This window comes from Periplaneta americana, chromosome 7 (genome assembly GCF_040183065.1).
Source record: "Periplaneta americana isolate PAMFEO1 chromosome 7, P.americana_PAMFEO1_priV1, whole genome shotgun sequence".
NCBI classification, from domain to species: Eukaryota; Metazoa; Arthropoda; class Insecta; order Blattodea; family Blattidae; genus Periplaneta; species Periplaneta americana.
This window is the reverse complement of record NC_091123.1, coordinates 111,182,903-111,200,914: the sequence shown is the minus strand read 5'-3', so window position 1 is coordinate 111,200,914 and position 18,012 is coordinate 111,182,903. Positions and strand designations below refer to the sequence as shown.

At 36.3% G+C, this 18,012-nt stretch overlaps 1 protein-coding gene across 2 annotated transcripts in view; it reads right to left on the bottom strand.

Annotated features, from left to right (window-relative positions):
• Positions 1–18,012, bottom strand: part of LOC138703360 (fibroblast growth factor receptor homolog 1-like) — a 435,775-nt gene that overhangs the window by 187,381 nt on the left and 230,382 nt on the right. For both annotated transcript variants that reach the window (XM_069831162.1, XM_069831163.1), the window contains exon 3: positions 10,525–10,639. In XM_069831162.1, the coding sequence (XP_069687263.1) occupies positions 10,525–10,606 (82 nt within the window). In that variant the 5' untranslated portion in view covers positions 10,607–10,639. The remainder of the gene's footprint in view (positions 1–10,524; positions 10,640–18,012) is intronic.

Genomic DNA, 18,012 nt, shown 5'->3' with positions numbered 1-18,012 from the left:
TTTGCTGTGAATTCGGAACAGGTTATTCGTCTGATCCGTGAAGAGTTGAAGAAGATGATATTGGACAAGAAATAGATATGTACAGTACTCGAGATAAAGAGGATATAGGCCTAGTATCAAAGATAATGTAAAGAAAACGTATAGTTACACATGTATTGTGCATGCGTCTATTTCTCGTCCATATCAAAGCACAACTGACTTTTATGCCATCCTAGCATTATAAACAAGTTGTTACTAAATCGAAAATCGTGCATAATTGACTTATTATAGCACGCGTGCCGATAAAATCAATGACTTGAACTCTTGCTATCTTGGTTATTTCTTCTACGCGCGACGTAACAAGAAATTAAATGTAGGACAGAAGGTAACGTATAATTTATTTACAATCTTTAATAATTTTATATCGCTTTTGTAATATCACATAAAACAGTTCTGTGGTTCAGAGAAGCTACATTAACAAAATAAAGCAACGTTTGTAACATAACCTGCAAGGTCATCCATTCTTCTTTACTCAATGTCAATGTCAGGCGCAACTAATCGATACGAACATATGAAGACAATTTGTCAGCTATGGATCTCGAATTGAATTTCTTTCCTACAATTTATAATGCTAAGATGCCATAAAGTGTTTTATCCAACTCATGAATAATCTTATTATGACACTTGTGAAAATTGTCGCACTCGCGACAAACATTCACTCATGCCATAATCATCAAGATTATCCACTTGTTGCATAAATAATATTAAAGTATAATGCAACCTCCCCTCCATGGATTATTATAAACACTTCCAAGTAGGTTATATACACCGTGATTCAAAAAGGATGGTGCAAGAGTGACAACAATGGTGAAAGATCATTTATTGAAAACAGTGAAAGCGGTAGGTCTCAATTATTATGTGTTTATTTGCTAGCTCATGTCATCACCACCAGAGACATTGTGTAGTACTACAAAAGATAGCGACATCGAAGCAAACAAGAGGAGTTTTAAGTCATGGAATTCACACGGACTGGGGGCTGTTGTGACAGTACAATGAAACTTTAGGATTTAATTTGGTTAGAAAGTACCACATTGAAACTCCAATGCGCGCTAGGTGAGGTAATTCGAAACTAGTGGCTGTTTATGTTCTAGGAAATGTCCGGTCCGGAAGGTACAGTAAACAGGGTACGAGCCTTGTACGAACGTAATCCTAGCAAGTCAACAAGGCTGGCAAGTAGGGAACTACAGGTGCCACAATCCACGGTATGGCGTATCTTATGGAAGCGTAATAATATCCTCCCAGAACGTTGGATCGGCCATGCAGGATGCATGACTCACCAATGTCACTCTGACCTTCGCGATCGCCAGACTTAACCAGCGATTTCTTTCTGTGGGGGTCTGCCAAAGATTTCGTGTCTGTTACCCCCATGTCACAGAACCTTAACTACCTAAGACGACTCATCACAAAGCAGTACAGTCAATATCCGAGGACATGCCGGCATGAGTCTGGACAGAACTGGAGTACAGTCTCGACATCTGTCTTGTCACCAACGGGGTTCAAATTGGGCTTTTGTAGTGTATAGGTAAAACTTGAAAGTTAATGGGTCTTTTCATGTTAATACAGTTGTGTTAAGTTTGTTGAGTGATGAATAAATAAGGTTTAGTTTTACACCATCCTTTTCTAATCACCTTGTATTTATGCGGACTTCCCTTATGTGTAGGAAAGGATCGTTGACAATGACATTGTGTCAGATATGACGTAAGCATTTTCATAACAATTTAAGTTTAATTTCCGTTCCACAAAATTCTTTCATTTTTTCGATTAATGGAGGTCGAGTACTACATGTCAAAAATAGCATTAATAAATGCAAACAAAATTGTTTAATTTTCTCATAGAATACTCCGCAAAGATGCAGCAAAGACGAGTTCCTTTCTTAAGAGAAAATTCCAGCAATTCGTGTCTGGCTGCCAAGGAATCTGGACGCGTTTACATACCTCACCCGAAGCATGCTGTTATTAAGATCAGTAATTTGATGTTAGTGCCTAACATGGGGCGGATGTCCGACAGGTAGCTGGTACAGCGGCTCTGTTATTCAATTAGCGTGGCAACGTGGTGGTCGGGACTACCTGAATAATGTGTACGCGGTGCATCGGACCCACAAAAAATTAATATAAAATTAAAGCACCTGTTAAAGAGTATAAATCTTTACTGCCAGTGTAAATGCATTCATCCCAGACTTCTAAGAATACACACGTTGCATTAAATGTAATTTCTAAATATCATCATCATCATCATCATCATCATCATCTATTTTTCAGGATTGATTTCTTTGGCTCGTTCAATCTTCGCTCTTTGAGAATTATTATGAATCAACATTAGATTCTGACAAGCAGCGGTATTCTATGGTAATAGTGTCAGCACGGTACAAAGTTCCGCTTAAGATATCGCAGAATACACAAAAAAAAAAAAAAGGACATTCACATTGACACTGGATGAGATAAACATAAACTAAGAATAAAACTCACTACACAGGGTGTAAACAAATAAGCGGAACAAAACTAAAATATATATATATATATATATATATATATATATATATATATATATATATATATAATTATATCAACAGAAAAGGAAATAAGTTTCCAATTCATTACCCGAAATCGAATCTGCATTCGATGTATTTGAAGATAAAGACACTAAGACTTGAGTTACATATCTCTAAAGAAGTGAAAATTTTCAAATATCTTGGAGCAACAGTAACAAATATAAATGACACTCTGGAGGAAATTAAATGCAGAATAAATATGGGAAATGTCTGTTATTATTCGGTTGAGAAGCTTTTATCATCTAGTCTACTTTACAAAACCTGGAAGTTACAATTTATAAAACAGTCATATTACCGGTTTTTCAGTACGGTTGTGAAACTTGGACTCTCACTTTGAGAGAGGAACAGAGGTTAAGGATGTTGGAGAATAAGGTGCTTAGGAAAATATTTGGGGAATGAAATTACAGGAGAATGGAGAAAGTTGCACAACACAGAACTGCACGTATTGTATTCTTTACCTAATATAATTAGGAACATTAAATCCAGACGTTTGAGATGGGCAGGGCATGTAGCACGAATGGGTGAATACAGAAATGCATATAGAGTGTTAGTTGGAAGACCCGAGGGAAAAAGTCCTTTGGGGAGGCAGAGACATATATGGGATATGGGACGATAATATTAAAATGGATTTGAGGGATTTGGGATATGATGGTAGAGACTGGATTAATCTTGTTCAGAATAGGGACCAATGTCGAGCAATGAACCTCCGGGTTCTGTAAAAAGCCATTTATAAGTAAGTAAGACTTCAGTTACAGTAGAATAGAATTGAATTTAAAGTATGCCTTCATTACACTGAATAAAAGTATTATATGAAACAAAAAAAAAAACTGAATTCATAACAAAATATAGAATGATACTGTAATTACACTCCTATATTAACCTAACTAAATTGGTTTCCGTTAATACCACCTCCTATCATTATTTGGTCACAATTGACCTGTTACGATACCAAATTAACTTCATAATTAAAATATCAGTTGAGGCGTCCAAGTCAATTTGTGTTTTGGACTGTAATCTTTGGCTATTTTTGGTACTCCAATACTTGGTTTATTTATGTTTTTCTATTGCTGTCAATATTTTTGTCTGTTTTTAATCTCAATGTGGTTGCTTGTCTAAAATTTTGTGTTGTGTAATTGCTTTTGGGAACCACATTTCTGCATCTTCACTACCGGTATCTTTTATAAAAAGGAAGTGTCGTCAAATTACTTCTGTACAGCGAAAACAAATGATTGAAGTGGCGGATAACCTCCATCTAAAATCCTGATCCCTTAGAATAAGACACTAGCCACCGGCGTAGCTCAGTCGGCTGAGTCGCTTGCCTGCTGATTCGGAGTTGCGCTCGGGCGTGGATTCGATTTCCACTTAGGCTGATTACTTGGTTAGGGTCTTGCGAGATTTTTCCGAACCATAAAGCAAATGTTAGGTAATCTATGGCGAATCCTTGACATCATCTCGCCAAATATCATCTCGCTATCATCAATCCCATCGACGCTAAATAACCTATTAGTTGATACAGCGTCGTTAAATAACCAATTCAAATAATAAGAATAAGATTCTGGGAGAGGCAGACCACTATCTCATCTAAAACAAACTTGATACTAAGCCGTAAGAGGGAATTATCCGGATTATGTAACAGAGACGATAGAGATATCTAGTATGAGTAATATACGAGGCGCGTCCATAAAGTAACTTTCCCACTCGTCCCACAGCTAGCAAACCATATGTTGCGCGAAGCGGCTGCGTATACGTGATAGAGTAATATCCTGGCAGGGCGCATGCGCTAGCGGAACTTCCCGAGTGCTCTCAGTAGCTTCGTTGCATTGGTTGAAGGTGGACGCTCCTATTCCAGCTCCCGCCGCGTATGAAGTCCGATCAGTGATAAAGTTTTTGAATGCACAGGGCATAGCGCTGATTGAAATTTAACGTCAGCTGTGCCAGATCTATGGGTATAACGTCATGAGCAAGCAGATGGTGCGTTGCTCCACAAGGTCGTCTGTGATGATGGTTGGCCTCCCACTGCGCTCCTCGTCATGCACATTTTGGCGTCCTGCTGAAAGTTGTCTACACCAGCAACGCCTCGTATGAAATGTCACAAAATTCAACTAACATACTTTCAGAATTTTTTTTGTTGTTGTTGAAGAAACTAGGTCAAAATTATCCAGCTAAAAGTATTGTCTTCATTCTATATGAGCGGTCGGCACTGATACAATAGTATCTGCTAGTGTAGAATATTTCATGCCAGTGCATTGCAAGCAAAAGAAACCGTATACTTTGGAAGAAATGAATCTTTAGGCAAATGCTCTTTTCTCGACATCCTCAGTGTCTTATTTTTAAAGTAACGTAACCTACAAGTCTGTCTGTCTGTCAGTAATATTTCGTAATCAGTGAAAAATTGCGACTTCTGCAAACCTTATGTCGCACTCTCCAAGATGACCCTACACTTTTAAATCGGCTGACTTTCAGTACCTTGATATCCCGAAATTAGTGAGACCAACACTTTCATTTTCTTTCCGGAAGAGAATGCACAGCAAAGTTGCTCGTCTGATTTTGTAATACACTGTATAGTAGAGCGTCTCGTTTAGGCATAGTGAAAACGTAAACAAAGTGCAGCTAACGTGTGGAGGAAGGACGAGCAGTACGATGAACACGAGGGATGCACAAGGTTTTAGTTACAACATTTATGGAGGAGCATTAATTGAAATTATATTTTCAAAATATTGAGGTCTTTCCGGGGTTTTCCCTCAATCCATTAAGAACAAAAATGCTGGATAACTTTCGACGCTCGATCCTAAACTCATTTCGCTGGTATTATCACCTTCATATTATTCAGACATTAGAAAACCATAGCAGTTGATAAAGTGTAAAAAAAAAAAAAAAAAAAAAAAAGAAGTAACTTGTAGTGATTCTTGATTGAAGCACTATACTCGTAGCTCCATTTTTGCTGCACGATGACTGTACCAGTTCTTGTGGGAGTCTGGGAGACTGGCTTGACCGAGGAGTAGGCAGGCAAGCAGCGGGCAGCTGGTTTTCATTGTAGCGCTCACAAATTATTCTATTAGGCGCAACTTGTTACGTGCATTGCAGTGTCTGTCTGGTACTTCGCGTGTTTCGCGGAGTGCAGGCAGCTCGTGCACTAACAGCTTAAAATGTGAAGCTGATATAACGCAAATAAATTATGCATTTTACTCGTATCTTACACGTTCTCGCAGGCCACTAATAAATTCTGCTTTGCTTCCCATTAATACTGTACGTACGCTCATGATCTGATCAACTGTGAATTTATGATCAATAATTTGTTTAGTTGTTTATTTACCGACCTGCATCTAAGTACTAGATTATTTTAGCGTCGCTGGAATTGGTGATAGCGAGATAGAATTTGACAGCGAGATGAGGCCGAAAATTCGCCGTGAGCAAGCACGCACCTCTGCCGACTGAGCTATGCCAGTGGCTACAAGACTGATCATAACCAGCACCAGGACCAGTAGCAGTAGTAAAATGATTATTGTTATGTAATAATAATTGTTATTATTACTATTATTATTTAATATTTTTGTAACGGCGAGTACTTGAGTGTTCTCATTCACCCATATGAAAACAGTTGTGTAGACCAATTTACCGACAGAGTCCTTGCCCAGGGTGCGCCATAGGTTGCTGGTCTACGCTGCACACGCGATGAGATGAGATAACGATGGAATGTCACAGGGGAAAAACCCTCTGTGTTACCTGGCTTGCCCAACAGAAGTTATAAATCGGGGGTACATCGGGGAACGAACCCGGGTTCACAGGATTATAAGTCCAGCTCTCTAGTCACTAGACCACCGTGGCGACTAAATTATTATTATTATTATTATTACACTGATCCGCCGATATAGGAGAAAGCCAATGTTTACCTACGTTAGATATAAGACGCAGAGCAAGTCCCCCTGCAGTCGGCAAGCATCATGTTTCGGTTGAGCATAAAAGTCAAGGAATATTATGGACAGTAAAAAATCGATCATACGGGAATGGATATTTAAGAGTTGTTAATTCATTTAAAAAATGAATCTGGTACAACGTTAGTACAAATTAATTTTATTTGCTAGAATATATCTATCTATAAAATAAATAAATAAATAAATTAATACATGAATAAATAAATATTACCTTAAACTCTCCAGCAATATCCTTAACATTTGCGCCATTTTCAAGGCGTTGAATAATATTTACTTTTCAGACGTGAACGTGTTTGTGACATGATGCTTTACCGGTATGCGGAGGCTTGGATTCTCGTCGGAACAATAGACCACGTTGTAGACCTACTGTTTTGCTGCTTTCTTTAGACTCAAACGCATTCTACTAAATCGGCGGAGAAGTGTATTATTATTATTATTATTATTATTATTATTATTATTATTATTATTATTATTATTATTATTGGCCTACTATTATTACATGTACGGTTCCGAGCCGTAGCGTAATAATCTAAAGCTGACCGCACGTTACTCGCGTTCTGATTGGATGATCGTTCACTTCTGCTGAGGTATGTGGACGTGAGGTCAAGAGTGAGCTAGTCGACCTTGGTTCTTCATGGATTGTCGCGCCACGGACAAACCTAACACAGACTTGAATGAGATATGGGTGTTTTTATGTGCATTATCATTCAAAGACGACATGTTTTAATTAGATGTTTTAATGTTCATTATCATTCAAGGATGACACGTTTAATTAATTGGATCTTCTTAGCATCCCAATTACTCGTACGCTACCATTTCACTAACAGTGAAGTAGAGTGATGTTGAATGCAAGTTGTTGCTACTAGCTCTAGGGGACTAACGCTCAAGACGTTATCGAGTCTTCCATAATAACAGGGACACTGTAAGATGATCGCGCTCCTTAGGATGTAACTTCCAAAGTGGCATCGCTTCCAGCCGATGAAAATTAATATTACTTAGCTATTCCCATGTAAATTACAATCATAACAACACACTGAATGTCGAAGTGTAGAATTAATTCACTACTATCATTTGGGTTAAGGTAAAGAAAAGAACTAAATTCTTTGAAAATATGTCAACTGTAATTATTTATTTAAAGTGAGTGAAAATAATTAAATTTAACACCGAAATGTTTTGTAAATAATTATAATACCGTTGCAAAGTTAAATAAAATTACAATATTAAAAAGTAGTCACTAGAAAAAGCATAAAATTTGGTCAAAGTCGCTTTTAGTACGAATAATTAATGGCGGCCGGCGATCCGCTTTGGCACGTTTTTTCCCTGTACTAATACCACGACCGAGTTGACTGCTTTGACGTATTATTGACTGACCACGCTTACTGGTCAGTAGAAATATCTATACAGGGGGTGTTTAAAAAATACGGGGCATAATTTCAGGTATGTATTTCCCACATGTAGACAATCAAAATAGTTCATTACAACTTGTGTCCGGAAATGCTTCATTTCCGAGTTATGGCCTTCACAACATTGAAATTCACCGGAACGTTTTTCTTTCCGCAGGTCGTTGTCATTACAGAAGATGTTCAAAATGTCCACCTCCTGCTTGAATACAGACCTCACATCGATGTCTCATTGACCTGCAAACACGATCCCAAACTCCAGGAATATTGCGTGTGTACTCAGAACATGACACAATTCGATTCCGAAGGGATTCCAAATCAGGCACCGGAGACGAATAAGCCAATGATTTTAAATGGCCCCACAAGTAGAAATCGAGAGGGTTCAGATCAGGTGAGCGTGGAGGCCAAGCAATTGGGCCACCTCTACCTATCCATCGATCAGGAACCTTCGATTCAAGTACCGGCGAGCCGTACGACTGAAGTGTGCAGGAGCGCCATCATGCAAGAAGTGAATGTGTTGACGATTGATCAGTGGAGTGTCTTCTAAAACATGAGGTATGGTGTTTTCCAGGAAGTTTGTGTACGCCTGCCCCGTAAGTCTGTTTACAAGTACATGGGGTCCAACTAATCGATCACCAATGATACCGGCCCACATATTGAGGGAGAACCGCACCTGGCGATGAGATGGAACAGTTGCACGTGGGTTTTCATACGCCCATACATGCTGATTGTAGAAATTTGTTATGCCATCTCGTGTGAACTGTGCTTCATCTGTAAATAATACTAAGGCAGGAAAGTTCGGATTTACACCACACTGCTGCAAGAACCACTGACAGAACCTAACTCGTGCAGGGTAATCTGCTGGTGACAGGACCTGTACACGTTGAAAATAATAAGGATACAATTGACACTCTTTCAACAGTCTCCAGACAGTCGTATGAGGAACATTGACTTGCAACGCTACCCTTCATGTGCTGACAGAAGGAGTCATGTTCACAGCCTCCAGAATCTCCTCCTGTACTTCTGGAGTTGTAGATCTTGGTCATCCCCTTCCCAAACCAGGAGAGTTAAATTTTCCATACTCGCACAGACGGTAATGGAGACGTACAAATGTCTTCCGATCTGGACATTGTCGCTGTGGGTACCTCTCCTGGTACAAACGACGAGCCAGCGCAGCATTGCCGTCCGCCTTACCGTACATGAAGTGTATCTCTGCCAGCTCGATTTGAATAGCCTACATGTCGCACAGTCTAACGCCTACACAACACTGAATGTAATCTTCGCCTCGGAATGAACTGTCAGAGTGCCCTCTTAATGTCTCCTTTGACGGCAACGACCTGCGGAAAGAAAAACGTTTTGGTGAATTTCAATGTTGTGAAGGCCATAACTCGGAAATAAAGCATTTTCGGACACATGTTGTAATAAACTATTTTGATTGTCTACATGTGGGAAATACATACCTGAAATTATGCCCCGTATTTTTGAAACACCCTGTGTAGAGTAGAAGAGGAAGACGGATATACAATAAATCGCCGGCTTACAAGCAAAACACATTAAGTCAAAAATATTACCTCTGAGAGAAAGGCGCTTTGAAAGTTTTTGAGAAAACTGAATCCTCAAAATAGTACATTTAATAAGTTGTTTCTCTTTATGTGTATTTAATTTTCCAATTATAAGTTCATAACATACATTATGTGCATTATATAACTACACATTTTTCCCTAGAAGTAATATTTTTGACTTAATGTGTTTTGCTTGTAAACCGACGTTATAAAGAGTTCGATTTTAACGTTGAGTGGAGGACAAGGTCATAGATCTGAATCCCATCTAGAGCGCAAAATGTTTGTCTAATACGAATGCGTCGTCTTGGATTGTCGTGGAGTTCCTTTCTTAAATTGTTAAATTGGAAGAAATAAAATAAGGATAAATCTCGCCAAGAGCCTAAAAGGGCCCCCAAGTGATTTTACAGAAAGTTTTTAAGACAATATTGGGACTTTCAAGGCCAGACATAACCTAAATTGAATTATTACGTTAGGCCTATTAGTCTGCCAAGAAATGTTTTTTTTTTTTTTTTTTTTACGGCTTAGTTTTAGTAAGATATAACCTATATGGAATATTATTACATTTGAAGTTTGCTACATACTTCAAAAAGTAATTAATAAGTTATCACTGTTATCACCACTTCAGGAGTTAGGGAAATAGAATTTTCATTTAAAAATCCAGCTTTTCGACTTTGATGTGGACAACATTTGTTGTTTGGTTTCGATGAGAAAACATGTACCATTGTTATTTCATTATCCATTATATTTCCTTGACTGCCATACTAAGTATTGTTTTTATAAGGCGAGTATTTGTATCTCCTTTCATATTTCATATTTTCTGATTCTAACCATATTCGTGCAACAAAATTTGAATCCACTGAAGTCTTAAAATATTCCCTTTATTTAGCGTCATTCTGCATTGTACGCACTGTTACATTAACATGCTATAATTTAAGTTTGTTCTTGAATCGTCCGTTCTTCAGTCTTTTCATTTCTAATAATTCCATAGAGTTTTTAGCTTGCAATAAATCTTACAGGAAACAGGAATATGTAAAGCGACTTACCCAAAACAATGTCTTTACTTCGGGCCGATCTGATGTTCACCACGGCCACCAGTGCCAGCAACAGTAACAGCCGTCGTGTCATGTTCACAGGGCACAATGCATCGGGTGGATCAGTCTGCAATAATAACAGCAATAGTTGTAACAGCCAGCAACCCTAGACACAGCGAGCAAAGAGAGCGTGACAGTTCCGTTGGGAGAGCAGTTCTACGGACGAGCTTTATGGAAGACACGATATCCGGTACAGACACAGCTCTTGACATGACAACCGGGACATACATACATACATACTTACATGCATATATATATATATATATATATATATATATATATATATACATAAGTATTCTGTCCAAGGGTAGGTCTTTCACTGCAAACCCAGCATTCTCCAAAGGTGGGTTAAACTTTCTGTGTCAGGATAGAAAATATTTATTGTGAAACTGAGGGTCTCAATTTGTAGTGATAGTATGGTGTATAAAGAAACAGAAAAAAGAGAATGAAGAAAGAGAAAACAAAGAGTGAAAAATGAATAAGAATGATATATTTAGGAAAGCTACAAAATTGTGAGATAAGTAAAGGGATATATAAAAGCAAATGAGAAAGAAAGAAAGAAAAAAGAAAGGAAGAAAGAAAGGAAGAAAGAAAGAAAGGAAGAAAGAAAGAAGGGAAAAAGTAGGGTAGACAACAAGAAAAAGATGGAGAAGTTAAGAAACAGAGTAAGATATTTTTGAGTTAAGATACAGGTAAACAAGGACAAGATATAAAGGAATTAAGAAATATATTAGAATATATAGAACCTAAGAAATACAGTAAGATAGAAGTTATGGAATAAGTTTGATACCTACAAAGATTTTAAGATACAGAATAGGATATAGAGAAGGTAAGAAATAGAATAGGATATAAAGAAGTTATGAAATGGAATAGGATATAAAGAAGTAAAGAAATATATTAGAATATAGAGAAGCTAAGAAATACAGTAAGATAGAAGTTATGGAATAAGTTTGATACAAAGATTTTAAGATATAGAATAGGATATAGAGAAGGTAAAAAATAGAATAGGATATAAAGAAGTTATGAAACGGAATAGGATATAAAGGAGTAAAGAAGTAGAATGAGAGGTAGAGAAATTAGGAAATTGAGTAAGATGGATAGAAGTTTAGAAAGAGAGTAAGATAAAAAGTAAGACGAATACAAGTTAAAAAAATATAGGAAGATGAATATAAGTTAAGAAATAGAGTAATAGAGAAGTTTAAAAGGGTAAAATGAATAGAAGTTAAGACAGGACTATAGAGAAGTTAGGAAATATAGTAAGATAGAGAGAAGTCAGGAAATAGATCATATGAAGATTTTAAGATTCAGAGTAAGATATAGAAAGTATAAGAGATAAAGTAAAATAAAGAGAACTAAAGAAATACAGTAAGATATAAAGCAGTTAAGAAATAGAGTAAGATGAATAGAAGCTAAGAATAAAGTAAGATATAGTGAAGTTAAAGAATAGAGTAAGACAAACAATAAGTAACAGAGTAAGATATAGATAAGCTACGACGAAATAGAGTAAGACATAGACAAGTTAAGAAATAGAATAAGACACAGAGAAACTAGGAAAAAGAATAGGATAAGGAGAAGTTCAGTAACAGAATAAGATATAGACAAGTTAAGAAATAAAACAAGACATAGAGAACTCAAGAAATAGGGTAAGATATAGACAAGTTAAGAACTAGAACAAGATATAGAGAACTCAAGAAATAGAGTAAGACATAGACAAGTTAAGAAATAGAATAAGACATAGAGAAACTAGGAAAAGAATAAGATATGGAGAAGTTAAGTAACAGAGTAAGATATAGACAAGTTCAGAAATAAAACAAGATATAGAGAACTCAAGAAATAGGGTAAGATATAGACAAGTTAAGAAATAGAAAATGATGCAGAGAAATTAGGAAATAAAACAAGATATAGAGGAGTCAAGAAATAGGGTAAGATAAAGACAAGTTAAGAAATAAAACAAGATATAAAGAACTCAAGAAATAGGGTAAGATATAGACAAGTTAAGAAATAGAAAATTATGCAGAGAAATTAGGAAATAAAACAAGATATAAAGAAGTCAAGAAATAGGGTATGATATAGACAAGTTAAGAAATAAAACAAGATATAGAGAAATCAAGAAATAGGATAAGATATAGACAAGTTAAGAACTAGAAAATAATGCAGAGAAATTAGGAAATAAAACAAAATACAGAGAAATGAAGAAATAGGGTAAGATATAGACAAGTTAAGAAATAAAACAAGATATAGAGAACTCCAGAAATAGACAAGTTAAAGAAATAGAAAATGGTGCAGAGAAATTAGGAAATAAAACAAGATATAGAGAAGTCAAGAAATAGAGAAGGATGTAGATGAGTATGAAATGGATTAAAATATAGAAAAAATACCAAAGAAAATAAGATATAGAAAAGTAAAGAAATTGAGTAAGATATAGACAAGGAAATAAGTAAGATATAGGCAAATTAAGAAATAAGTAAGGTATAGGGAAGTTAAGAAATAGAGAAAACTGTAGAGAAGTTTAAAATAAAATCCAATACAGAGAAGTTAAAAAGAGTAAGATTTTGGGAATTTAAGAAAGTAAAGCACTCAGAAGGAAGAAAAAGAGGGAAGGAAGATAAGAAGAAAGAAGAAAACAGCAAGGAAAGAATTGAAATAAATAAGATTGAAAATAAAGAAGACACGAAAGAAAGGTAAATAAAAATAATAGAAAAAAGTAGAGGAAAGATGGAGAGACGGGGAGAAATCATCTACATATGCACCATATGAACGTAGAGCTATTGAAACAAAAAAAAATAAAAAGAATAATTATTATAACAATGCTTGTGTTGTGTAGGCCTATTATTTTAAAATGTATTCTATTATCATAATATTTCACTTAAACACGTATTTAAGTCGACACATATGATATAATGTTTACAATGAATGTTAGAACAGAGAATGCTCATTACTTCATGAATTATTCCAAAATATTATAACAGACCTGACTGGAGGGATCGAGGAAACGTAGGACAATCAAAGTGTTCTCGCTCGGATCAAACATATTTGAAAATATTGAGAGATATTGTATCCATCTTGGATTAAATCCGTACGTAGATGAAATTATTGGGGGTCATCAGTGCGGTTTTAGGCGTAATTTATCGAATAATATTGGTCAGATTTTTTGTATTCGACAGATATTGGAAAAAATGGGAGTATAAGAGTACAGTACATCACTTATTCATAGATTTCAAAAAGGCATATGACTCGGTTAAGAGAGAAGTTTCATACAGTATTCTTATTGAATTTGGTATTCCCAAGAAACTAGTTCGTTAATTAAAATGTGTCTCAGTGAAACTTACAGCAGAGTCCGTATAGGCTACCTGATACTTTTTCAATTCATTGTGGGCTAAAGCAAGGAGATGCAATATCACTTTTACTTTTTAACTTTGCTCTAGAATATGCCGTTAGAAAAGTTCAGGATAACAGAGAGGCTTTGGAATTGAATGGGTTACATCAGTTCCTTGTCTATGCGGTTGACGTGAATATGTTAGGCAAAAAATCCACAAACGATTAGGGAAAACACGGAAATTTTACTTGAAGCAAGTAAAGCGATAGATTTGGAAGTAAATCCCAAAAAGACAAAGTATATAATTATGTCTCGTGACGAGAATATTGTACGAAATGTAAATATAAAAATTGGAGATTTATCCTTCGAAGTGTGGAAAAATTCAAATATCTTGGAGCAACAGTAACAAATATAAATGACATTCGGGAGGAAATTAAACGCAGAATAATTATGGGAAATGCCTGTTATTATTCGGTTGAGAAGCTTTTGTCACCTAGTATACTGTCAAAAAATCTGAAAGTTAGAATTTATAAAACAGTTATATCACCTGTTGTCCTATGTGATTGTGAAAATTGGACTCTCACTTTGAGAGAGGAACAGAGATTCAGTGTGTTTGAGAATAAGGTTCTTAGGAAAATATGTGGGGCTAAGAGGGATGAAGTTACAGGAGAATGAGGAAAGTTACACAACACAGAACTGCACGCATTGTATTCTTCACCTGACGTAATTAGGAAGATTAAATCCAGACGTTTGAGATGGGTAGGGCATGTAGCATATATGAGCGAAACCAGAAATGCATATAGAGTGTTAGTTGGGAGACCGGAGGGAAAAAGACCTTTGGGGAGGCGGAGACGTAGATGGGAGGATAATATTAAAATGGATTTGAGGGAGGTGGGTTATGATGATAGAGACTGGATTAATCTTGCTCAGGATAGGGACTGATGGCGGGCTTATATGAGGGCGGCAATGAACTTGCGGGTTCCTTAAAAGCCATTTGTAAGTAAGTGTCATCTTGGAATCACAGAGATTTTGAAGCCCGATCTCCGACGTGAAAAGTATATGCGTTAAACATTCGTCTCTGCCAAGTGTTAATCTGTGACTCTCACTTCCTTCAAACGTCCACACGCACATAACAAATTGAGTTTTATTTCCCGAACAGAAAACACTATTCTGTTAAAAGCCGAGCGCGAGACTTAGGGTTTGACACGTGAACTATAAAGATTCTACCTTCTTCCCATAAACAAAATCGCCGCGCTCTCGATTCTGTGGTCGTGGCTGGATGCAGGCTCATAATTTAATCAACGCAACAAGATACTTTTCCTACTGGAATGCTCTTGTGTTTCTCAGGAACGGAATAAGTTATGTCTGTTTAAGTCGGTCGGACAAAGGTGAAGCATTAACGCGCTTCCATTCAGAAATAAATCCACGCTACTATACGAGCTGAAGGGAAATTCTGTTTAGTTTGCCGCCTTATTACCGATCGCTCTTGGCGGTCCTCGCCTATGGTGAAGACTCCAAAAACTAAAACCACTATCCACATGACTGATGCGTTAGAGTTTCTTTTGAAAATAGCCGACGATTTAAATGAATTATTCAGATCTGATCACGACTCTCAACTTTACAACATATCGAGTATAGGAAGCTCAGAGGCGTTCTTTCTTTATTCACGTAAATTAAATTCTAATTCTCCTTTTAGCTTACAGCTCGTAACAATCCGTGGTTACCAAATTACTAGTCAGCGATGTGCTGTGTCATCAGTTGCATTGAATTCGTCCAGTAGTTAATTATAATTTATTCCATAGCAGCCTATGCAACGAGTAGGCACTACTAATTATGAGCATACCAAATTCTTTCCAGCAGGGTGGAACATGCCATTACAAATTAATTATTTTAAGTACGTGTATCCTTATTTACTTTGTATCAGTGGTAGGCTACTCACTAGAAATTAGAGGAGAGCCAAAGTGAGAAAGCCATTTGCCGAGAGCCACGACGCATTTCACAGTATTGAAGCTTAACAAAATGCACGGATTTTTAATTACTTAATTATTTGGCCTATATTATTACCACCACCACCATCATCATCTTCACTGTTATTATTTCAATATAAAGTGACAGAACTAACACTTATACAAATCTGGCTTTCAGGTAAAGCTCACTTGAATAATTTCAAGGGAAAAATTGTTCCGAAGCCGGGCATTTAACCCGGAGCTAGAAGTGTTTGCAGTTTTTTCGGGACACGAATCTGAAATCCAATTGGCTAGAAGATTTAAAGAACAAGGTGAGTAGATTAGGTCTAAGATGATTATGGAAGGAAATTGGAGTAATGAATTTAAATGTACTTTAAGACACGATAAAAATAGTTGCTACATTAAAATAAATTGATTGATGCATATTTGTAAAACACCGAAACAATTATGAAATCCTGTAAACTGATGATTATACCAAATTTACTTTATGGTTGTAAAAATTCTATTTTGGCAAAAACACACACAAGCCAGCACACGCATGTCATCTTGGCCTCAGGAAATACACAATGCCGATAAGTATACCCAGAAAACTCTGAGAAAAGCCATCTGCAAGAACACCAGCAGCTCTGTTGACAGTCCGGCGCTCACGTCCACGTCATGACTCATGGGATGGGCAATGCAGTGTTCTTTAGCACAGTAGCAGACGGAAGAGGGCGCAAGCGAGTTTTCAAATAACGCCTAAAACTAGAATATCTTGACTAAGGTAGCATGCCTCTGCAGAACCACGAATGTTTTTAAAAATAGTCTTAAGGACTTCACCAGTAGACCGTGGTAAATATGCTTTCAATTTGTTAGATTTATAGTGAAAGTGAGTTAGTATAGTGAGTGCGCAAGTGAAATAGTACAAATGCAGTGGGTTATAGTGTGTGAGTGAGTGTATGTATGTGTGTGTGTGTGTGTTATAGTGAAAGTACAGTGAGCTACAGAGCCAGTTCAGTAGGTTGTAATCAGTAATGTCCGAGTAATGGGTTACATTTATAGTGAAAGAGAGTGGGTTATAGTAGTTCACAGTGCGTAGTAGTGTAAGTGCAATGATTTATAGTGCATGTGTGTATGCAGTATTTTGTAGGTGAAGTGCAGTGACCTACAGAGCCAGTTCAGTAAGATTTAGTGACCCGAGTAATGAGTGTAGTTGGTGCATAGTGATAAGAGAATACAGGATGTAACTAAAATGTATGTCAAACCTTTAGGGGCATTACCTATCATATAGAGGAATAAAAAAATATTCTATGAACAGTCGTTCGAAATAATTAATTAGTAATACCGGTATTAACATTAATATCAATACATAATTCCGTTGTGTTGCGTTGAGATTTCAATTCAACACTAAATTCAGATAAGTGTAATTAAATAAGATATAACTTATAGACCTACTTGATATGAAACATGCATGTGGCTGATGGACAGATTTTTATTAAAATGTCCAAGAGAGGAAATTGCATAGTAGCGACTTAGGAGTATGTATTTTAAGTAGGGAAATACGTTTCAAAGTCACATTTTGTTTTGGAATTCGTACTAATTATTTCACGTGATCAAACAAAATACATTTTTAGGTTAGGTCTCGTGAATCGTAAACTATTTAGTCAAAGCAATGAATTTCATATTGTGAGACAAAATACATTTTAATATTATATCATACTAATCTACTAACTACCACCATAATGTGCGGGAAGTCCAGGAGGAAAATATACATAGGCCTACTCTTTCACAAATCATTGAACCATTTAGAAAACACCTCCCAACATAAAGATGAGATATGTAAGTAAGTAAATAAACAAGATATTGTTATTGTTAATAACATATTATTGTTATTATTATTATTATTTCAGCACACAGCATTGTGGCTTAATCCTCTTTGGTGATAACTGGTATTTGTTGGCAACACTGAAGAGACGGCCAAATTAGTTTTTTTTTTTTTTGGAACTACTATTACGTGACCCTCACTATAGAAGAAGTCGCTATGGACGCTGCAAATATAATATATTTTAATAAATAATATATTATGTTGGAGATAGTAGAGAGGCTGTTGTCAAATAAAACAGAAAACGAAATTGAATATATGGGGAGTGCTTTACACGTTAATATACTGTAGTGTAC